We start from the raw sequence: 24,581 nt of genomic DNA, 5'->3' as shown, positions 1-24,581 counted from the left end.
CAAAATGGAGAGTAGGGCAAGCACAGACCACTAGAAACACAAGTGGTAGGACTAGGTGCCTAGGAGGAGTAAGTATCCCCTGTTGACTGGTCACACCACTGTGAGCCCTCTCTTGATCAAGTAAATGGAGTAATCCGTGGTCAAAATCAATATATAAAGAACGGCCTAACAATTGGTATGAAACATGTCGGGCAGTTTTGACCTCATGAAGTTTCAATAGCCGTTGGGTAGTTTTTAGTCTATACTATTTCCTACTTCACATTGACAGGGGTCAGGGTTACAAACTATGTATGTTGGCACCTTAGTTATGGGAACCGTCATACTAGAAATATAGCAAATCATTGTGACTTTGGTTTCATATATCTATCTGAATTACAATTGGAAAGTAAAACAATATATTATGCAATTTATTTATGCAATTGAAGAAATACTAAAAAATTAAGCAAAAAACAATTATATGCAGAAAACAAAGGTCACACAGTATCTCCACTTATAGGAAATGTCGTACATCAGAGTTCCGTTGAAAATTCATATCTTGGCATTTTTTTTGCATATTAACAGGAATTGCATCATCTAGGTTTTAATTGTAAAATTTTTAATATCATTTGGCAAAGAATACATGCATATCAAGCTGAAGATGTTTCAATGGAACAAATCAAATCTAATTTCTAAGAACCATGGATGGCTAAACAATAAAAAAAACCCAATATACAACATCAAAAAGTTTCGTCCATAACAACTTTCTCATAAATTGATGTAAATAGGGATGCTTTTCAAACATCCTCCCTTTCTTAAAATGTCAACAATATCAACGCTTACAACATTGAGTCTATATCTGAGAGGTATCCTTCACATTGCCCGAGAGGAAGTGTCATTTTCACAACCTCTATTCTGACACTGTCAGAAATACTGTTAATGAAAAATAATATTTGAAAAATTCCCAGCAGATTTCAATACAACTTGCAAAATATTGTAGGACTTTGAGTACTAAAAAATGTAAATCTCTTCATGTATGATAAAACTTCAGAAACTTCAAGAACTGAACTGCAGAGTGGGAAGGCAACTGTTTCGTTTGATACAGTGTATATATGAAAACCAGTACTCCCTACAGTAAAAAGCCTTAGCGCATGTATAAGTAAGCAGAAGATTGGGTAACTAAGGCAACTGGTGGAATACTGTTTAAGCTCATGGTTATGGCAGCACTAGATTTCCCCAGAATATCAATATAAAGTTTCTGAAATGGTTAATCTCTCATCCTCTTCTCACTCAAACTCAACAATCACATCCCCTTCGTCCAATGTTTGTCCTTGCTGGAAATTGACTTTTTTAACCTGAAAAATCAATTAATCTCTATTATTTTTTAAAACTTATTTCAGTTATTCATTGACAACCTCCATCAAGAGGGCAAGTTTTCGGTTTGTTTGCGTGTATTCATCTATGGATATACATAATAGGCATTTTCTGCTGTTGTCCATTTGTTGCGGAATTTCGCGGATAGGAAAATAATCCACAAAAATTACAATCACAAAATATATATACATGCATATAGGTATATATAGGTATATTTGCAACCACAGAAAGTGGTGCAATTTCTCAATTTTACTCAATACTCACCTTTTGAACATTTTCCCCCTATCATATGTACAGTTGGAATGAATGGATAAAACATTTGGCTAAAATAGCTACTTTTCATACAGTTTTCTTCTAGAAAACATCTGGAGTTTCTGTTTTTGCCATTAGATTTATCTTTCCATCTATCTAAAGTTATATGAGCCATGAGCAATGAATATGACCAGACACGGCATCATTAATACAGTTCATCAAATTGAGAAAAACTGCAGCAGGATTTTTGCACAAAATACACATAATTGTTAATTGTGGAAAGCAAACACTAAGAGTCCTTATCACAAATACTCTTTTGGTGACAAGAGGTGATTAACTTTTGCGAGGAACCTGCACCTAGAAACAGTTGTAAATATAAATAGATATAAAAAGGTGATCAGTCTCATAATTCCTACATAGAATCAAGAAATCATTAACACAAAAACCCCTGGAAACATCAGAGGTGGGGTCAGGTGTCTAGGATGAGTAAACATCCCCTGTTGACAGGTCACACCCGCCGTGAACCCTATCAGAAGTAGGATCAGGTGTCTAGGAGGAGTAAACATCCCCTGTTGACAGGTCACACCCGCCATGATCCCTGTCTTGACTAGGAGTAATCATACCAAAAGCAATCATTTAACAATTGCAATGGTATGAAATACATAAAAAATCAATATATGCACCCACGGGTGCATGAGCCGAGTTGCATGGGATACATTGTAAAGTCAGGAATGATGTGGTATACATGTATTTATAATTGTGAAGAACTAATTGTTGGATATAATGTAATACTTCTTGTGAATACATTTTTAAAAGGAGTTTGGAAATGGGCATCCTTCATTGTTGTATATTACCTCTTCTAATACTCTTATATGAATGCCAATGAATTTTAAAAACAGGTAAATGAATTGGTGTTGTATCTCCAGGAGTCTTCCTAACCTGCTATCCAACAATATAACTACAAGTTTCATTTGATTCAGTTTTAAACTTTTCGAGTTGCTGTCCAGAAACCATATTTGTCTGAAGTTTTTCATCTATTTTCGGTCACTGTGACCTTGACCTTTGACCTTTTCTCTCCAAAATCAATAGGGGTCTTCCTTACCTGGTACATAACAATATCTTTAAGTATCATTTGATTCGGATTTAAACTTTCTGAGTTATCCAGAAACCAAATTTTTCTGAAATTCCCCTATGAGAGAAAAGTAATGAAAATATCTTATTGGATATAATGAAGTTTGGTTATAACGAACTGTTTTTGCTGGCCCTGGAGGTTTTGCTGTACCCGTGTTTTACTGTAGTATATAGGGAGACATTAGAGAACTAACTTTACTGACTATGATGTAAAGTGGTTGATATCAATCATGCCAATTAAACACTAGTGAGCGACTGAGTGTGATTATAGTCTTCGGTTAATTGATGCTTCACTTTGTACAGAATGTTTGGGGAACCTTAGTGGAGGTAGGATACACATTTTTAAAAACGCTCTTGTTTATTTGTCGATGATTTTAATTTAGAAAAACTGTATGGATGACTCACTTTAGCCACTCGAGCTGAAGCCAGACTGTTCTGCATCTTCATAGCCTCCAACACACAGACTTCTTGTCCCTCAGCCACCTACAATGAAATAGTGGATCTCACAAAGCTCATACTACAAATGAATATTAAGAACACAAATACAATAGCTCTATCTTCAAGGTTAAATAAACTTATTCTAAAGGTCTTGCATTCCAAACAGAAGAAAATAGAGAATATGACAACCCTTATAGGGAATCAAACAAGTGGCTCATGGGCCACTTTGCTCACTTGAGGAATTACAGTCCATCTCAGACTCTACTAGGCAACAGTTTTAGTCATATATTCCAAAATATTAATCTGTGCAGTTCAATTTTTAATTCATCATAATTGTAAAACAATATTGTGTAGTGTCTGTTTTATCAAATCACTTGTGTGGTCTTACATAGATACATGTATTTTTGTCACGACTATGTGGTTTTAATTAATCCCCATTGCTATTTACCTGTAAAGTGTGTCAGGCAGTTCACAACTGTTTTGAACAAATAAAAGATATGAAAATAGCAGACCTATTAATGGACCTTCACAACAAAATAAACATCTGTATGATCTATAAATCATACCATTCTTTATAAATGTTTGAAAATGGTCGTCATTCGCATATATAGTATAGCTGAGTATTTTCTTGATAGGAACTATTTGACACATGCATTTTCTAAGTCTGATTGAGTTTTTCAATTTCAAAATGTTATTAAATTAACAAAAATTATAGGATGCATTTGTCAACTGCTTTGTAAATATCATCACTGTATTTGTGAAATTAAGGAGTGAACAGCAGGCTGAAGCTAAATGTCTACTGAAATAAAGAGATCCAAATGTTTTAACTGATTCTTAAATATCTCAAGTAATACTTCAATTTTTTAGATGAAATTTGCTGACAATCTAGATGAGATATATGAAAATTGAAATCTACAGAATGCAGTACATAAAACTTCCTAATATCTAATTATTTAATTTATTTAAATCTAATTCATTTTTAATTTATCGAAATTGGATAATCTGTAATAAGGGTTTCTTGTCTTACTTTATTAGACACATAAGGATACCCAGGCTTTCAGTAAGCCTATGGTAAAAAATCTGTGGCACATCATCTAAAGCCAAGTAAAATATTCTCCAATAGGAACTAAGATAGCATAAACAACTAAACTGAACACCTAGCACAGAGAATGACTTCATGGTTACAATGGTTAAGAGCCAAACTGACATTTCCGGTCAAGGATAGAGCCTTGTGGGTCATTTAGAGAAATTATTTAATTTTCTACTTTATTCCTGAACAAAGTCCAGGTTTAATTGTTCTAGAGAAATCACCAAGTTTGTTTACATACATGTCCTTCTTCTGTCCATCCTTCCCACTTCACATTTAGGCAACATTAAAAGCTCATACATGGCACAAACTTGGCTTATTGGTGGATGATGTGTACTGATAGATAACAAAATCAGATGCCTGTTCCGTTCACTGGGTTTCGAAATGTACATGTACTCAATACTCCAACATTTTCTATACACATGAAAGGTTTTTGAATATGATGACCATTATCACAATTCACCTTTGAATTAGAACGCTTTGGCCGATATAGTATTGAGTTGTGTGACGACACAATTGAATCTGTTTGTAATACAACTGCGAAATGTAACAGAAACTCATTGGTGTATAAGTCCGCCCAAATTCCCTTATACGGGAGTAGTCGGCATTTGAAAACAACGGCCAGATGGAAACAAACTTCAAAGGAAGAAAGAGAAAAAGTTGTATTCTTGTGTTGTTGTCTCATAAATTTAATATCAAAAAATTCCTAACACATTTTTCTACTATACTTGTGTCCAAACATACCTTCAAATATTTATTAAAGCCCCATACGCCCAAAAACTCACAGCTTTTGATGATTTCGTTCGTTGACGTAGACATGTTAGGTAGCCAGTCAATTCCAATATTTTAGCTAAATATTTTAAACAATATATTATCCCAGTTCCATTAAATGATAATTATTCAAATAGCTAAACTCACGGCAATGCGGTTTTCATTAGTCTGGGCCAGTCTCCATCTCTGTCACACGAGTGTTAAGGACCATAATGGGCTTATGTAACATTTTCGTTAATCAAGAGCTTATTTTACCTTTACAAAAACTATAGCTTTTAATTTCTATTAATTATTCGTGTTGATAATTAATGAAGAGTGAATACATAACTTACAACCAATAGCAACAGAGTTCGAATTGACCGGCTACCTAACATGGCTACATCAACAAACGAAATCATTTGAAGCTGCGAGTTTTCGGGTCGTGTGTGGCTTTAATGAATATTTGAAGATATGTTTGGACACAAGTAAAGTAGGAAATATGTTAAGATTTTTTTATATTGAATTTATGAGACAGCAACATAAGAATACAACGATAACGCGATATCAGGCCTCAGCGTGCGCAGCTTTTTGTGCCCCGTAAATCGAAGGTTTTTATAAGAGTTGGATCTGTAGCTCTGTTCTGTCACAATATTTTTTCAGAGAGCTACAGTTCTCCAGGTAGTAATTCAGTGATTCCGAAGGTCCGTCGGACATTGGCAAATGTCCGGTAATTTTTGTTTTGGTCCGATCAATATCAGTTGTTGGCCTGATCAAGTGTCCGATGATTTTTCCCCCCAATGAAATACATGATCAGATAAATTTTCAATTTCTAGCAGCATGTCCCAAATTTACTCTGTTTTTTAGTCAATGCAAACAGAAAACCTGTTTACGTTTAACTCAAAATATTTATCAAACTTGTAATCATCTTCAATTCCCCCCGAGAGGGTGATGATATAATTGAGCAATATCCTGTGAAATTACTGACGTCTTTGAAGCATTTGAATTAGGTAATAAATAACAAGTAAATAAAGCGTTTAAAATGACAAGAAGTACTTGAACAACATGGACATGTTTGATTTGAGTTACGCGAATTGCTCGAGTTTTAAAAAAACGTATATTTCACAACACTGGTGTTGAACACGGGTTGGAAAAGTTTACTCCACTGATGAATCTGAAGTGAATGCTTGGGCTAATAATTAAGTACGTCGCCGATGCCATTCTGGGACAGAAATTCAAATTTACAAGAAAGCTTCCTGACATTTTGTTAAAATCATGGCCCCCAGGGGTAGGGTAGGGCGACAATAGGGGATCAAAGGTTAACATGGGAATATATAGGGGACATCTTTAAAAATCTTCTCAAGAACCACTGGGCCAGAAAGTTCAAATTTACATGAAATATTTTAAAGCTTCCTGATATAGTGTAAATTCAAGTTTGTCAAAACCATGGCCCCCAAGGGTAAGGTGGGGCCACAATAGGGGATTAATTTGCAGATAAAATTTTGGTCTGGTAAAATGTGATTTGGTCCAGTAATAACTCGACCATTCCTGGACCAAATGTCCAGTAAGTAACAGAAGACCTTGGGAAGCACTGGTAATTTTCTAGTCCGTCCATCTTATATTATCACCGGTACCTGAATCAGCTCGAGAAAGTGGGCGGGCTGTAATCGGCCAATCAAAGCTCTTGTATTACATCAAACATGTCATTCAAACTGTTCGATCGTCTCATTCAATTGTGTCGTCACACAATGCATTACTATATCAGGTAAAGCGTTCTAATTCAAAGGTGAATTGTGATAAGCCCCATGAATGTTGTTGGAATAGCTCATTTAGCTTACCATATCGCCTGGTTTGACAGCAACAGATTTTAAGACGCCTGGCATAGGAGCAAGGATTAATGATGACGTGTCCACTTCCTGTTTAACAGGCATCAGTTTGGACATCTGATTGGCGAACTCTTCCAGGACCTTCAGCTGGTACTGCAAAACAACTAGCCTTTCAAATATTCTTCCATTTAAAAGAAAATGTGTCCTACATTTCATTTCAAATCACAATTTAAAGCTCTAATGATTAAATATCCATTTGCATATATACCACTGTTCCAAAGAATCGGAGATTGTACAGTCCTGCTCCAAGTCTTTTTGATAACTGGAATTAGAAGGTGCATTACTACCTCAAAACCTGATATCAAGAGTGTTTTTGCAGGGATATTTTTCACCAGCTGATTAAATTTCCAAAAATTATTCCAAGAAGTCTGAAATCACTTTTATAAATCTGTCTGCCTTACCTGTAACAGTTTACTTTGTCCATTCATTGTCATGTTGATGAGGGACGTTGATACATCAACGTCGATCGGAATATTCATTGTCTGGTCTTGGACCAAAACCTGTTTCATTGAAGAGCATGTTTTCTGGTCAGTAAGTGAAACTAGAAATCACTGCAGAGAATGTAACTCTACTGGTCAATGAATTTCTAACAACTTGATCAGATTTATTACATTTTGATATTAACAACTTGCATAATGGATTAATGAAAAACTTTCTTTTTAAATGAAATAATTGTATATGAAGACTTCAACTAGTGCAGGTAACATAAGTTTTAAACGTTCCTGGCACTTGATAATCTTCAACAAATACAAAAAATGTGCAGATTTAAAAAAAATCATCAGAATACCACAAAAATTATAAACACTTACAGTAAGTTCATTGCCAGCTAAGTTGACTTCTAGAGGGAAATTCTCTTCATTCAACATTATATTTAGAGACCAGCTAGTAGGAAGATTGTTGGCAAGAGGGATCCTAGAACAGAGACATAACAAAACTTTTTAACAATGGAGGCAATTTATTTTTCAAAATAGCTAGGACCTAATCCATTCATAATGTTAATAGTTTTTTGTCAACCAGACATTTTTGGCTAGTATGTACATTTTGTATCTCATCAAAGAGTCAAACGATTGGACGTGTTTACCTTCACAGTCTAACAAAGCAACTTACAGTTTCAAAAGCATCTCCCAACCACGGGTGTGCACCCAAAATCTCATGACATGAAGGTTATTTTTTTCTTTGTACACTTTTTATATTTGGAAAAACCTTTATGTACAAGCAAGATCTAAGTCACTGTGCTATGTTTATCTCTTTTGAATCTTTTTCTACAGTAGAGCAGTTTTTAGCTACAGGACAGTCACCATGACATGAATAATTGACATTGTATTGTGGAGTGATTGTTTGAGGTGCCTGATCAAGCTGATTGGTGAAACATAATTTGCAGGTAGTCATTTCCGAAATGGATGGGTTGAATCCATGTATTCAACTTCAAAAATGCCTATGGGTGATCTTTTTTTTCTCAAGAGAAAACCAAAGTTCTCATGACATACAATGTAACTTACTGAAATATGTTCATAAATATTAAGTACTCCTTTGAATCTCCTCTTTCTAGAAGATATTTCCATCATAATTATGAATGACGAGATGATGTGACACTTAAGAGACTTAATAGGGTACATTTACATCATATAACTCTGCACACTCTCTCCATTAAACAGAAACAGCTGTTGTGCTTGAGAAAGTAACGTATATTTATTTTCATCCTCATTCATCTTGTAGTACAAAATGAAGATCATTAGCACAATTTTTGGTTCTTGCAATATCATGTTATTTGGCTCAATTTGTTGCAATATCAATTAATCTGTACCTGGTCTGATTTTTGAAATTCCTGGATGCAAGTTGATCCTTAACGTAAATCACTGCTGCCATAGCAACCAGTTCAAGGCTCTCAACAGCAGACAACACTCGACCTGCAACGAGAAATACATAGTTATCAATTTCTATAAATATCAATATTACATCTCACTTTCAAAAATGTGATTCTCTGTTTTAAAAGCTCCAATTTAAGACATCAATTTCTCTCCCACAATGTTAATATAAATAAATTTCAATAAAATTATCCTAAAACTTCATGATAAAACAAGAGGCCCACAGGCCTTATCAGTCACCTGAGTATTAGTTATAAGTATCACTAGTCCCAAGGCCAATGAAATCTAGAAAAAAAATTCCTGTTTTGAATACTAATATTAAAAAAGGGTACATGTGTAAGTTTCAGATTACATCTTTCTTTTAAATGCCCTCGAAAGTGCCTGTAGTGATGAATGGCTTTACATAATATAATATATGTAACATTAACACAATATGATTAATTTGGACCCATCCTAGAGTCAATACTCTGTGGTTGGATAATTCACAAGTTTGGATCATGAAATTTACAATTTTGGTAGTGGCCTTCCTGCACTATATCATTTAATTTTTCTTACACATGTGCGGTTGTAGAGATGAAGATTTTTGAAAATTGGTCAATTTTTGGCAGTTTTTGTCCCACCCCTTAGGCCCCAAGAGTCCTGAAATTTATAATTTAAACCCCCTCCCCCCTCATCCCAATGATGCTTCATACCAAATTTGAAAAGAATTGGAATGGTAGTTATCAAGAAGGTAAAAAATGTTCAATTGTTAATGTATGACAACGGATGTAGATCAATTGCAATCGGTCATCTGAGTGACTCAAGTGACCTAAAACACTACTCAGTACATACTGAGGTCTGCTCCCTGTAAATCAACTTTATGTTTATGTCTAGAATGTTAGGGAAGGCTGTTCACCTTTGAAGCCATCAGGGTATACGGTGGGAAGGTAATTGGTACTGATGTTTCCAGCCACAAACCTTTCCTCTGTCACGATGTCCCTCAACAGAGGGATGTTGTGAGTCACACCTGGAAAGAGAGAAATCAACAATGACAAACCTTAACAGCATACATGTACATGTGAAATCTCCAACATAAGACATGGAGCCACCCTGAGGGAAACTTCCAACTGCAAGAATATTAGTATAATAGATGTTTTGCACACTCGGTGCCGTCATATTTAATTACCTAATTATATATGCGTGTCAAAGGTCATAAGGGAAAAAACGACGTAATCATGGAGGCAGCCTTTTGACAAATCAACAATGTATGCTTTTCCCCCCAAAGTTTTTAATGATTTATCTCTTATATTATGATAGAATTTGTTTACATAATAGATAAAGAGGACCAAAGGTTTACTTTAGCATATCTTTTATGGAAAAGTTCCTTTCTAGAATTTCTATGAGAAACTATTTATTGGCACTAAAGTTGCTTTTCATACCCATGTTTGAAGATTCCATTTCATAATAAACAATCATTTTTACACTAAAAATCTTAATTCTGAATTGTACAAAAATGTAAAATTTCGATAATAGAGTCTACCCCTCTACCGACTACTGGACCCATTGTATTGTGATGTTTTTAGGGACAGGGGGGTATTCATTATTAATGGTAATTTTACAAAGAAAATAGATTATAATGCATTACAAAAAATCACGGCAGTATTATCCAGGCACATCATAGCGTCCCTTATCAAGGGGAGGGGGGGGGGGTACAAAATATAAATATTGACAACTACTACGATCTATATAGATAATATTTTTAAAAAGGAAATTTTACAAAAAAAAAGGGGGGGGGGGGGGGGCCAGATTATACCCAAGACGACATATTTTGAAAATCACTTGTAGTCTATATAGTTAGTGAAAGTCAGGAATAATTCAGGGCTTTTCCAACCCCCTTCTCTCCTTACACTCGTCAAATATACCTCCATCTCTTTACATTCGTCTAATACAAACCCTCCTTTCTTAGAATCGTCAAATCCCCCCTCCTTTTCCTTACACTTGTCTTACACACCCCTCTCTCCTTACATTCGCAAAGAGAAGTCGGTTGTTTAAATCAGATTGCTGAAAATGGATTGACTAACAGTTGGGTATTGGGTGGTGAACTTAAATTGCCTGGTTTATAATTAGTATCCTTATTATTTGCAATAAAGTTTCTAGCTTTAATACAGTATATATAGGCCTACATATGTTATACCTAAAAGTGAACTTTGAACTGGTCATTTGTCAAAGTTAGAGATAAATTAAATAATTGTGTAGACATCTCAGTTTTTTTTTTTAAATTGTCAGAAGCTTATAAGATTTAAAATCATACGAATGAAATATATCTCTCACTCTGTCTCATGGGCAAGTAGAAGAAATTTATAATTGGGAAAAGAATATCGTGCGGATAGGAGCTCTAATATAAGCGCGACCGTCGTGCGAATATTGAAAATGATTGGCACGACAATGATGCTGATAGACACTTTAAAAAAATCACCAACCAAACAACTCGCAAAACTCACTTCAATCCAAACTTCAAAATCCTTAATTGTGTGAGGGGTGACTTTAATCCATAGGTTCAAACTTAATTACTACTCAGTACTGGTACTGCATACCACAGAAGAGAGAGAGAAGAGGGGGGGGGGGGGTATGCCGATAAATCAAACCACTTTGTCATTTTAAAAGAAAAAAGACACATTGTCAATAAAATTATTGAACTGTTATCACTTCTCTATGCAATGTACTACTTCACTGGGTTAATTTTAGAGAGCTAATGACTGTAATTCGATAGAAAACATCGCAAGTGAAAGTAGCGAGCAGACATAAACAACCTATACTTCACCAGCTCAAATTAAACAAATGTGAATGAAACATTCTAATCTGCAACTCTTAGTGGTAACTTTAAAGTGTATTTTTTACGGATGTTATATTTTTATCATCTTACATGCTTAAACAAAGTATGTCTCACCCGTAAAATGTTGGTGAGCAGCCGTCGTCATTCGCTGTTTCACATTGACAAAGGACCCGGATGTAAGATTTTTTTCCCCTATGACCTTTTGACCTAGCATGACGTTAGAGTGTGCAAAACATCTATACAGAAGTAAATCTTTCTTTTCTTTTAAAGAATTATTCAAATTTTTTGTCAGCTCGGGGTTATCAATATGAGTGATGCTCTACAACCGTAAAATGCACACCCTGAAATGTACAACTACACCAGTCACATGATCTGGAGATAGAGGAGTATGTTTTCTATAGAAGAACAGAAATGTATACTTTGCAGACAAAATGGTATGATTTCGGCACATTTTGTGGACAAAAACAAATGGAATAATCATTTTTGCCGACTTCGTGGATGAAATGATACATGTATGCTTTGGATTTGATTTACATTGTTGCTTTGATTTTTCAATATTCATTTTCAATTTTGAAAGAAGACTTATAATTTTGTTTGTAATTAATTTGAAACTTGTATTAATTTTGTTTTGATTTACTTTAACATTCACAGATGTCAATCATGCATTGGTGGTCTGTATTTATTACGTGTACGTACCTGTCAAATAATGAATTACTGACTTATCTAATGACATACTACACATTTACATACCTGTCATATAATGAATTACTGACTTATCTAATGACATACTACACATTTACATACCTGTCATATAATGAATTACTGACTTATCTAATGACATACTACACATTTACATACCTGTCATATAATGAATTACTGACTTATCTAATGACATACTACACATTTACATACCTGTCATATAATGAATTATTGACTTATCTAATGACATACTACACATTTACATACCTGTCATATAATGAATTATTGACTTATCTAATGACATACTACACATTTACATACCTGTCATATAATGAATTATTGACTTATCTAATGACATACTACACATTTACATACCTGTCATATAATGAATTATTGACTTATCTAATGACATACTACACATTTACATACCTGTCATATAATGAATTATTGATCTAATGACATACTACACATTTACATACCTGTCATGTAATGAATTATTGACTTATCTAATGACATACTACACATTTACAGACCTGTCATATAATGAATTATTGATCTTATGACATACTACACATTTAGAGGACAAGCATAAGGAGACTGATGGAGAAGCTGTAAAAGTGCACATTCTTAGTGTGTTCCCTTGGTGTTTTTTATGTCCTTACAGCTACAGCTATTCAAATACGCATCATGGTCTAAAATACCCCAAGTTGTCAAAAAATATTTTTCAATTTATTTTAAAAATTTTTAAATCAATGAAAATATTCAGCAATAAATTGAAATGTCTTAAATTTGCATCATTTTTCAATCTTTTCATGATTTAGATACAATACATCACTAGTAAAATATTGTTCTAAGACTTGAATTTGCAATCAAATTCCAGAATTCATTCTCCATAATATCAAATAAATAATGATCAATGCTGATTAATAGGAGAAACACACATGTATAATTCACTCAATGCAGTCCAATAGAACTTACCCTTGATAACATAGGAGTCTAAAGCTTTGACCATCACTGAGAGGGCTTCCATTCTACTGCTGCCATACGTTACCAACTACAAGTAAAGCGTAGTCCAAAACATACATTTCAGATAAAATCAACTACAAGTAAAGCGTAGTCCAAAAATACACTTCAGATTAAATCAACTACAAGTAAAGCGTAGTCCAAAAATACACTTCAGATAAAATTAACTACAAGTAAAGCGTAGTCCAAAAATACAAAGTTTCAGATAAAATCAACTAAAAGTAAAGCATAGTCCAAAAATACACATCAGATAACATCAACTACAAGTAAAGTGTAGTCCAAAACATACACTTCAGATCAAATCTTTCATTGAAAATCGAAATTGACTTCAGAAAAGTCTGTGCATGATACAAATTTGTTTGATATTTATTGAACGAAGGAACTCTTACCTTGCAGATCATTGGGTCATAGTACACACTGATTTCACTGCCCTCTCGAATACCGCTATCACATCGGACCTAAAGGAAGACATGCAGCTTATACTGTTTCCACTTGTATGATTTCTCAAAAGTGGACTAAACTGTTGTAAGTTTCATCCATTTAACTATACCCTGAAGTCTCTGTTGAGACTATAATAATAACTTCAACTGACCTGGTCCAGATTTCTCAAAATGAACTTTAGTTGAAACTTGGAATGAAATTTTACTCAAATTTTGACTGCTCAAATAAAAGAAAACTCAAAACTTGAAGTTTGAGATTTTTTCAAGAAATTCATTTCTGGTCTCCATACAAATAAAACTTGGGAAAACTTGCATACCTCGATAAGAAATCACTTTTGGGAAAATTTTAATCCAGAAAGACAATAATGGAAGAATTCAAAACCAGAAAAGTTCATAATAAATAAGCCTTTGACTAGACTGAGTGTTTGTCTATGTGTATGTTTGTGATCATTCATTTGAAATGTAAATTCATTCTGAGAAGGATCTAAATTTCCCAATATATTCTTACTAAAATAGTCCAACTTAACATGATACACTTTTAAAACATACTCAAGGAAAAAATTCAACAATTGCAAATGAATTCTTCCTCAACATAAAAAGAAGCAAAAAACCAGTGATCCAGCAATACAGATGCATTTATTGAGCACAAATCAAAGAGGTGCCTCCAATCCAAACAGGTATGATAACCAAACAGTTAAGGCAGTCCCTGAATCTGCAAACACTGCAGAGGATGTGTTCTATGTCAAATATGATGATGTTGAAAAACATACTACGGTGTATTTATGGAGGTTCACTACATAATAATAATTTTTGTTCTCTATACCCAATAGATGTGACAGACAGATTTTGGTGAATAATCCATTACTATTTCATCAGACTGAAGTTTAAAAGTTTACAATACACTACGTCTGAAAAGCCAGATTACAATTGGTCACTTGAGTGACCTAAGTGTCCTAAACATGCTATATTATCACTTCTATAACATCAGTTGAATAACCGGTACTTATTTCTAATGGGCTTTTCGTTCATACATAACGGTGTTAAAACTGTTACAAAAGGATGATTCATTTCTTTGAAGGCAATACACACCTGACTAATATGACTTGGTTCAATATATTTCTGTAGTCGCCCAATAGAAGGCATGCCAAAACTCTTGTAAGGATCCTGCAAAAACAAAATTTTGGTATTTTAATGCTATTCAAATCATTTCTTTAAACTGCATGATATGCAAGTTTGACATTGTGTTTACGTACATATCACACATTTTTTTCGTCTACATGCTAAAGTTAGTAAATCTGCACATCTTTCAATCATTTGATGACCCCCCCCCCCCCTTTGAAATATTCCGTTTGATAAATCTATATTTACACACATTACAAACAAAAAGACAACATAGCTCACTGGGATGTGTGACTCTATTTATCCTGTTCCCCTTGGTTCTAAAGATATAGTTTAGTATTATAGTCAAGGTTAATGTTTTTTTTAGAAAAGTAGGTCAAAGTCCAAGGTCACTACGTCAAATGTCGCGAGGAATCTATCTGTGAAATATTTAAAATCTCTTACCCCCTTAGTCCAAAAGATATAGTCAGGGTTAAAGTTTTTGAAAAGTGGGTCAGTCCAAGGTGAAAGTTATTAGGTCAAAATTCCTGGTACCAAAAGAAACACCTGGTCATGTGAAATACCAAAGCCCTATCCCCCTTGGTTTAAAACATATAGCCAAGGTTAAAGTTTTCCCCTTAAAATGTGATGCTGACACCTGGGTCATGACAATAGCTCTCCAGAATTTGTCCTGGTGAATTAAAAAGAAATGATCTGACGATTTCTTTCATTACTAAGCGCCTAGCTATTTCTAAGATTTGTAGTGCCACATTTCCGTGTTGTAACTCACTGCTTAATTGATGTTTGCTTTGTGTATATGATTGAAATACTTAGTTGACATTTTAGAATTTTACCTAAACAGTCTTAAGCTCCAGAAATAAAAAGAAATCAATGCCAAACATTCTCTCTTTCTCAAGACTTCAATAATGAACAATTTTCATTGTTTTACTTTCATGTAATTCAGACGAATCTGATTGGTTTAGAACATCTGTTAACAAGTAATGTTACCCCACTGTGTGCATAAACCACGCCCTCTGAGTAACAGTACATAGCAACGGTTGACAATGCATAACGATGGGTAAGAGTATAAAAATTGTTAACTGCACAGAATGTTTGCGCGTTTGGTTCACATTCAGTATACAAAAAAATATGACATGTTTTGTAGGGTAACTAACATGTGAAATTGTCACCCCTTGAAAAACCATTCCTTTGTCTCAGTGACAATTTCACATGTATACCCTACAAAACATGTAATATCATTATACTATGATTATATGCACACAAAACGCATCATCTCTTTTTTACTTCCAAAATTGTCTACAGATTTACCATTATAGGAAAGTTCAAAACTTAATTAGACATGAAATCTTTTATATTTTGCATAAACAATATTTCAAAGTTATGAGGGGGAAAACACAGATTATGATGCTTTGACATGTAGAAAGTTAGATAAATATAATAATGGCATTTATTTCTGCAAGCAAACAAACATAAAATAAGAAAATTAAGATATAGAAAGATAAATAATTTTAATGACCATAGATGCATTTAATTTTTTACACTGAAATGCTGTGATCTTATCTTTTTATTAGAGAGAACTAAATTATTCTGTTATCCTGTTAAAATAAGGTTGTTTTCAATAATCACAAAGTTTAGAGGAAAAATTGGTTTATACATCATCAGCTTCTACAGAATTAAATTTACCTCCGCGTACACTCTACACTCAAAGGCCCAGCCATCTATTGGAATGTCTGACTGAGAATGAAGCAGCTTGTGACCTGAAATAACAAGACAGTTTTAAATGTATCTACAATACACAGATGCTAAATGTATTTACAGTACACAGGTGTTAAATGTATTTACAGTACACATGTGTTAAAGGTATTTACAGTACACAGGTGTTAAAGGTATTTACAGTACACAGGTGTTAAATGTATTTATAATACACAGGTGTTAAATGTATTTATGATACACAGATGTTAAATGTATTTATTATACTTTCATGTAAAATACTCGAATCTGATTGGTTGACAAGCATTTGAAAAAACATATTGTTACCCTCCGAGAACAGAAAGCATGCGCTCCAGGGCGATAGTATCTAGCAACGGGTAACAGTACTTGACAACGGGTGATATTATAAAAAATCATCACATGCGTCAAATTTATGCGCGTACGGTTCGCCGTAGATTGTTAGACCACGTCATTTGAGTGTTTGTAATAAACATGAATACCTGTATCAATATACGAGATATCACCTGATAGTGATTGATCAAATGTAAACAGACATAAGTTTTTTCTGCTTTGTTTTTTATATAACATTCAGAATAATAAAACAAATATTGCATGCAGTTGAGGGTAACATTGAAATATTTCACCCTGAAAAAACCATAATTGTCAACAGAGGGGTATTTGTGATACAAGGGTGATACATTTTATGAATAACATTACAGAGTACCTGTTTCCATTGTATAATTGTATATATACACCAAATCACATCTCATTTAAAAAATTAACATCCACTAATTATCTCTGTAATGAAAATCAATCCATGGACAATTCTATACTAATTTAGAAAAAAGTAAATATTGTGGTAGTCTAAAAGGGTACATGAACAATTCTTACACTTCACTTTCCATACAATTTTTGTAGGTACCAAATCTTTAGACATTCAGAGTTTTGTATTTCAGATAAATGTTAATATCTATAGCTGTCAAACTGAAGAAAACGGTCAGGTTATAGGGGTGGATAGTATACTGAAAAAAAAATTTGATTTCTGTTTTATTCCCATTCGTATGGTACTGAACTGATTCCTGTGAAACCTAATTTGGTGGACTACATTGGTCTATTACATACATGTTCACACCTGTAGTTGAGTGATTCATTTTCATTTTGTGGACTATACATGTATCTATCTCTTGTATACAAATCTTAAACTAAGCAATGATTTAGTGGACTTTATTCATATGTTTAGCTGAGTGAATCATCTGATGGACTTTATACACACCTTTAGCTGAGCGAATCGTCTGATGGACTTTATACACACCTTTAGCTGAGCGAATCATCTGATGGACTTTATACACACCTTTAGTGGAGTAAATCATCTGATGGACTTTATACACACCTTTAGTGGAGTAAATCATCTGATGGACTTTATACACACCTTTAGCTGAGCGAATCATCTGATGGACTTTATACACACCTTTAGCTGAGTGAATCATCTGATGGACTTTATACACACCTTTAGCGGAGTGAATCATCTGATGGACTTTATACACACCTTTAGCGGAGTGAATCATCTGATGGACTTTATACACACCTTTAGCGGAGTGAATCATCTGATGGACTTTATTCACACCTTTAGCGGAGCGAATCATCTGATGGACTATATACACACCTTTAGTTGAGTGAATCATCTGATGGACTTTATACACACCTTTAGCTGAGCGAATCGTCTGATGGACTATATACACACCTTTGGTGGAGTGAATCACCTGATGGACTTTATACACACCTTTAGCTGAGTGAATCATCTGATGGACTATATACACACCTTTAGCTGAGTGAATCATCTGATGGACTATATACACACCTTTAGCTGAGCGGATCATCTGATGGACTTTATACACACCTTTAGTGGAGTAAATCATCTGATGGACTTTATACACACCTTTAGCTGAGCGAATCGTCTGATAGACTATATACACACCTTTGGTGGAGTGAATCACCTGATGGACTTTATACACACCTTTAGCTGAGTGAATCATCTGATGGACTATATACACACCTTTAGCTGAGTGAATCATCTGATGGACTATATACACACCTTTAGCTGAGCGGATCATCTGATGGACTTTATACACACCTTTAGTGGAGCAAATCATCTGATGGACTATATACACACCTTTAGCTGAGCGAATCGTCTGATGGACTATATACACACCTTTGGTGGAGTGAATCACCTGATGGACTTTATACACACCTTTAGCTGAGCGAATCATCTGATGGACTATATACACATTTAGCTGAGCGAATCATCTGATGGACTTTATACACACCTTTAGCTGAGCGAATCATCTGATGGACTATATACACATTTAGCTGAGTGAATCATTTGATGGACTTTATACATACCTTTAGCGGAGCGGATCATCTGATGGACTATATCTATCCCTGTGATACACTCAGTGATGGGATGCTCCACCTGTAAACGTGTATTCATTTCCAGGAAATAAAAGTTCTTCTGTGAATCCACCAAAAACTCCACTGTGCCTATAATGATTATATACATGTTAGAATATACCCTTATCGCAATTCACCTTTGAATTAGAACGCTTTGGCCGATATAGTATTGCGTTGTGTGACGACACAATTGAATCTGTTTGTAATACAATTGCGAAATGCAACAGAAACTCTCATTGGTCCATATGTATAAGTCCGCCCAAATTCCCTTATACGGGAGTAGTCAGCATTTGAAAACATGACGGCCAGATGCTAGATGGAAAAAAACTTCAAAGGAAGAAAGAGAAAAAGTTGTATTCTTGTGTTGTTGTCTCATAAATTTAATATAAAAAAAATTCCTAACATATTTTCCTACTATACTTGTGTCCAAACATACCTTCAAATATTTATTAAAGCCCCATACGACCCAAAAACTCGATCACAGCTTTTGATGATTTCGTTCGTAGACATAGCCATGTTAGGTAGCCAGTCAATTCGAATCCCGGTTCATTTCCATATTGGCACAATAGCGTCTAGATGTGTACTAATTCCCCACAAATATTTTAGCTAAATTGTTTAAATAATATACCACCCCAGTCCTATTAAATGATAATTATTCAAAAAGCTAAACTCACGGCAGTGCGGCTTTCATTAGTCATGAGCGGCCGCGTCGGCCGATCTCCATCTAATGGGCTTATGTAGCATTTTCGTTCATCTAGAGATTATTTTACCTAATTACAAAAACTGGTACAAAAATGTTTTAATTTCTATTAATTATTCGTGTTGATAATAAATGAAGAGCGAATACATAACTTACAACCGATTTTATGAATAGATACCAATAGCAAGAGTTCGAATTGACCGGCTACCTAAGATGGCTACGTCAACAAACAAAATCATTTGAAGCTGCGAGTTTTCGGGTGGTGTGTGGCTTTAATGAATATTTGAAGGTATGTTTGGACGCAAGTATATAGTAGGAAAATATGTTAAGATTTTTTTATATTGAGTTTATGAGACAGCAACACAAGAATACACCGATTTCAGGCCTCAACCGTCCGCAGCTTTTTGTGACCCGTAAATCGAAGGTTTTCATAAGAGGTGGATCTTTTCAGAGAGCTATGTACAGTTCTCCAGCTACACTGAATCCGCTCGAGAAAGTGGGCGGGCTGTAATCGGCCAATGAAAACTCTTGTTGTATTACATCAAACATGTCATTCAAATTGTTCAATCGTCTCATTCAATTGTGTCGTCACACAACGCAATACTATATCGGGTAAAGCGTTCTAATTCAAAGGTGAATTGCGATAACATCGTAGTGTAATGATTTCACTAGAATCAATATCTAGAGCATAGTAATACATGTATCAAAGAATAGCAATGAATAATAAGATAAGAACTTCACAGATCTATTTTTCATTCTAACGATCACCAAAATCAAGAAAATTATCGACCACAAAATAAACAAATTGATGGTGCTACCTGCAGAGGAATACTTGACTTGTTTGGCCAGGGCTGTGGCCTGCTCTCCCATCCTCTTTCTCATGTCGGGGTCCACAAAGGTGCTGCAAACAATCAACAACATCATCTCAACTGACCGCAGATATCCGGAGCATTAAACTTAAGAGGAATGAATCCTCACACATGAAATCTTCTACACAATGACTGGAACAAATTTTAACACTTTTACCTATTGAGGTCAAGGAGACGTGATTTAACATGCATCTTAACAGCTTTAACCATCAAAATATTCTAAACCAGCAGTTTTGATACTTTGAAAGGTATCCGAGTGTCACACCATGAAATGTACGCAATCGTCTATTGTAAGGTAGGTCAGTATGTCTAAGGTGCAGGTTGTCTCCAGGTTTGATAGATTTCATGTTTATATTTTAAATGGATTCTGTTTTACAAATAAGTAAAGAATGCTTTGCTTCTCAGATTCCATACTAATGGTAGGCTGATCCATGTTTATGTACACACAATTCCTATTGCCCGATAAGTCAGTATGTCCAAGGTCAAGGTCACTACCTGCATCTCCAATCCTTTGATTCTTAATATATTCAAAAGCAATACAAAGGGTGACAAAGTGACAAATCAACAAATTCAAAAAATCTCAATTAAGAGGCAACTTTCCATGCCAAGGTTGTAAAATGAAAATAATTTCAAACAGGCTGGAACAGACATTGAAGAAGTGAAAGCGATGATTGTGAGACAATGCAACAGGAAATATCTGAGAAAAAGTTAACACATGATGCACAACAAAGGGCACCAACAGATTCTGATAGATCCTATGAGTGCCTCTGGTGGCCTGTTAACAGATTTTGATAGATCCTGTGAGTGCCTTTGATGGCCTGTTTGATAGATCTTGTGAGTACCTCTGGTGGCCTGTTAACAGATTGCGATAGATCCTGTGAGTGCCTTTGGTGGCCTGTTAACAGATTGTGATAGATCCTGTGAGTGGTGGCCTGTTGTGTACTCACCTTGGAGCCTCTTCGATCACTTTCTGGTTTCTCCTCTGTATGGAGCATTCTCTTTCATTTAACCAGAGAGCATTTCCGTGCTTATCACACAACACCTGGAACAAAACTTAAAATTTAATATACACATATCATTCTCCAAACATTAATTGTTTGGAAAATACATGTACCATATGTTTAAGGCAACTCTCGATGACTCAAATTTCAATCTCTCGAACTTTTGATCTCTAAAGTAAAACATGGGTCTCATTATACCCATTTCATAACATTTCACTCTGAAAGTACCAACCAGTGGCATATTTAGAGCCCCCCCCCCCCCCCCCTTTTTTTCACTACAAATTTAAAAATAATGTGAGTAAAACCTCAAGATTTGGCATCCAAAATGGTATTGTGGCTAATACTTTACTTTCACATGTGACCCCCCCCCCCTTTTTTTGGGGGAGGGGGGGGGGGAATCCTGGATCTGCCACTGCCCAATGTGTATACAAGTTGTCAATCAAAAGTGTAATTAATTTCAAATGCATGAACTTTCCTCTGTAAAATCTACAGTTGCAGTGTGTACTATTATCTGGTTGTTTACACATGTGGCACTTCAACAGTGACCTTTACACATACATGTAGGCTGTAATTACACAGTTCAGAATTGAAAAAGGTATGGATTTTATTTGTGAGATGAAATTAACATCATTAAAATGATGTCATTATGTTGGCAGTGTATCACAACATATTCAAATGTTCTTTTCTTCTTCACCTGCATTTCAATATGTCTAGGGTTGTCAATGTATTTCTCTATCAACATCCTGTCATCTCCAAAACTCGAAGCCGCCTCTTGTTTGGATAAGCGGTAGGAATCTCTGCAAGATTATTGAAAAGTTCCATTTTAATATTATACATCTGCAAGCACCTCAGTACAGTTAGATAAGATCATCATGAACCACAAATAGAAATTCAAATCTGCAACAAAGAATTTCCAAGAGTATCTCTATAATTTCTGTCAAATATTTGTTATAATTTATTAACAGATTTAATACATTCCAGCGGAATCATTTTACCCTACCACTAAATGTCTTATTGTAAAATGCAACACCACAAAATTGGACACAGAAGCAAACTGAAGCTATGTTTTGGTGGGAAAATAATTGAATTTCAATATCTATATTATATATGATAAAAACAAAATATATAATAAAAATTTATCCAGACTTTGCAAAATACTCCCTTGCCTTTGTAAAGAATTTATTTCCAAATGACATTTCTTATTTCAATATTATATTCATTATTACTATCTACTATATTTCATTTCAAATCATGAGCAACATCAACCTTAGAAATTTATTCTTTGTGTTGAAGATAAAAACAAGCAATATTTCCCAAGTCTTTGATTTGATTTGAACATATCTTATTGCATAATATGCACTTATAAAATAAAATATGTTCAAATAAAATCAATCAAATCAAAGAATATACATTTTCAAAATAGATATCAAATCTACTTTGAAATTCGTTTCCCAGCTAGGGTTCAGGATTATTAAATATTTTGTAAAACTCTCAATTCGCTAAATATGAGTTCATTGTAAATGAGTTTTACTGTAACAAATTCTTGCAAATATCTGCATGTTCTAGAACCAGTTATACTTTCAATATCAAAATACTTTCTTTTTGAGTCTTTTTATGTTACAGTCATCTATGTGAAATATCTATGCCTTCAATTTGACAAATGTCTACATAATATAAAGATATGACAAATGTCTACTTAGCATAAAGATATGACAAATGTCTACACAATATAAAGATATGACAAATGTCTACATAATATAAGGATATGACAAATGTCTACATAATATAAAGATATGACAAATGTCTACATAGCATAAAGTTATGACAAATGTCTACATAGCATAAAGATATGACAAATGTCTACACAATATAAAGATATGACAAATGTCTACACAATATAAAGATTTGTAGATTACAGACCTTGCTTCTTTGTCATTCCATGCTATTCGCATTCCCTTTCCTCCGCCTCCAGCTGATGCTTTGATCATGACAGGGTACCCTGAAACACAACCAATATAATGCATTCCATCAACCACTGAAACAAGAGGCCCATGGGCCACATCACTCACCTGAGCCACCCTTGGCCAATATCTAAAGATTTTCTCTACATAATCACATGTAAAACTTTCATCCCTATTGTGGCCCCAACCTCCCTCCGGCAGTCTTCACGAAAACTCAGTGGTTTGAAGACAGAGGTCAGTGAATTTTAGGGTCGGGTCACTGAAAATAAAAAATCAGGTAGTCCGATGGGCTTGTAGACTTTCTGTAAGTCACATTAAATATAATGTTGGATTTAGATATTCTAAACGTCTTATTTACTTAAAAATTACCATCAAAATAAAACCATAAATAGCACATAAAGTAACTACCAGGTAAGTGTTTTGACATCGTGGTTTGTTTATTTCTTTAAAGTAAAGAACGATAACTATACTTGTAATTGTCAAGATAACTTATACGTTGATCACGTGAATATTCAACGAACAACTTATTGAAACAACAAAAATGGCCACGTTCTGTATCACGGTAACTGCTGCTTTATTGCATTGTCCAATACGGAAGTTCCGAGTTCCCCAAGAGTTATTTCCCTTTGTCGAACTCTTCTGTAAATTATGACGTAAAATATGATGACAGTGGGTACATTTGCTAACAAGAGGTACTGTGAGCAATGCTCACTAAGAATACCCCCCTCTTACCCCAATCTCCCAAAGGGTGTTGGTAATAGGTATAAACTACCTCTTTTCTGAGTGTAAAAAACAAATGGCATGACAAACCGAACCATATTGCTACTTCGATGTCCAGTGCGTGTGACCTTTGACCTTTTGACCCCAAAATCGATAGGGAACATCTTCATCCCATGGGTAGTCCATATGTATGATATGGTGACTGTAGGTGGAAAGGATAACGCTTTAGAGCCCGGAAACCATATTGCTACTTCGATGTCCAGTGTGTGTGACCTTTGACCTTTTGATCCCAAAACCGATAGGGAACATCTTCATCCCATGGG

At 34.6% G+C, this 24,581-nt stretch overlaps 1 protein-coding gene across 1 annotated transcript in view; it reads right to left on the bottom strand.

The window, feature by feature from the left end:
• Nucleotides 1-391: 391 nt before the first annotated feature.
• Nucleotides 392-24,581, bottom strand: part of LOC125658767 (propionyl-CoA carboxylase alpha chain, mitochondrial-like) — a 33,356-nt gene continuing 9,166 nt past the window's right edge. Inside the window, exons 7-23 of the mRNA XM_048890162.2 lie at nucleotides 23,498-23,576; nucleotides 22,272-22,374; nucleotides 21,524-21,618; nucleotides 20,526-20,608; nucleotides 18,960-19,097; nucleotides 16,533-16,606; nucleotides 14,820-14,894; nucleotides 13,680-13,748; nucleotides 13,246-13,321; nucleotides 9,652-9,762; nucleotides 8,696-8,798; nucleotides 7,701-7,803; nucleotides 7,293-7,391; nucleotides 7,100-7,153; nucleotides 6,844-6,984; nucleotides 3,139-3,216; nucleotides 392-1,331 (exon numbers count right to left, since the gene is read on the bottom strand). Of these exons, the coding sequence (XP_048746119.1) occupies nucleotides 1,263-1,331; nucleotides 3,139-3,216; nucleotides 6,844-6,984; nucleotides 7,100-7,153; nucleotides 7,293-7,391; nucleotides 7,701-7,803; nucleotides 8,696-8,798; nucleotides 9,652-9,762; nucleotides 13,246-13,321; nucleotides 13,680-13,748; nucleotides 14,820-14,894; nucleotides 16,533-16,606; nucleotides 18,960-19,097; nucleotides 20,526-20,608; nucleotides 21,524-21,618; nucleotides 22,272-22,374; nucleotides 23,498-23,576 (1,550 nt within the window). The 3' untranslated portion in view covers nucleotides 392-1,262. The remainder of the gene's footprint in view (nucleotides 1,332-3,138; nucleotides 3,217-6,843; nucleotides 6,985-7,099; nucleotides 7,154-7,292; nucleotides 7,392-7,700; nucleotides 7,804-8,695; nucleotides 8,799-9,651; nucleotides 9,763-13,245; nucleotides 13,322-13,679; nucleotides 13,749-14,819; nucleotides 14,895-16,532; nucleotides 16,607-18,959; nucleotides 19,098-20,525; nucleotides 20,609-21,523; nucleotides 21,619-22,271; nucleotides 22,375-23,497; nucleotides 23,577-24,581) is intronic.

The sequence above is a fragment of the Ostrea edulis genome, chromosome 9 (assembly GCF_947568905.1).
Source record: "Ostrea edulis chromosome 9, xbOstEdul1.1, whole genome shotgun sequence".
Lineage (NCBI taxonomy): Eukaryota > Metazoa > Mollusca > Bivalvia > Ostreida > Ostreidae > Ostrea > Ostrea edulis.
This window is presented reverse-complemented; position numbering and strand designations above follow the sequence as displayed.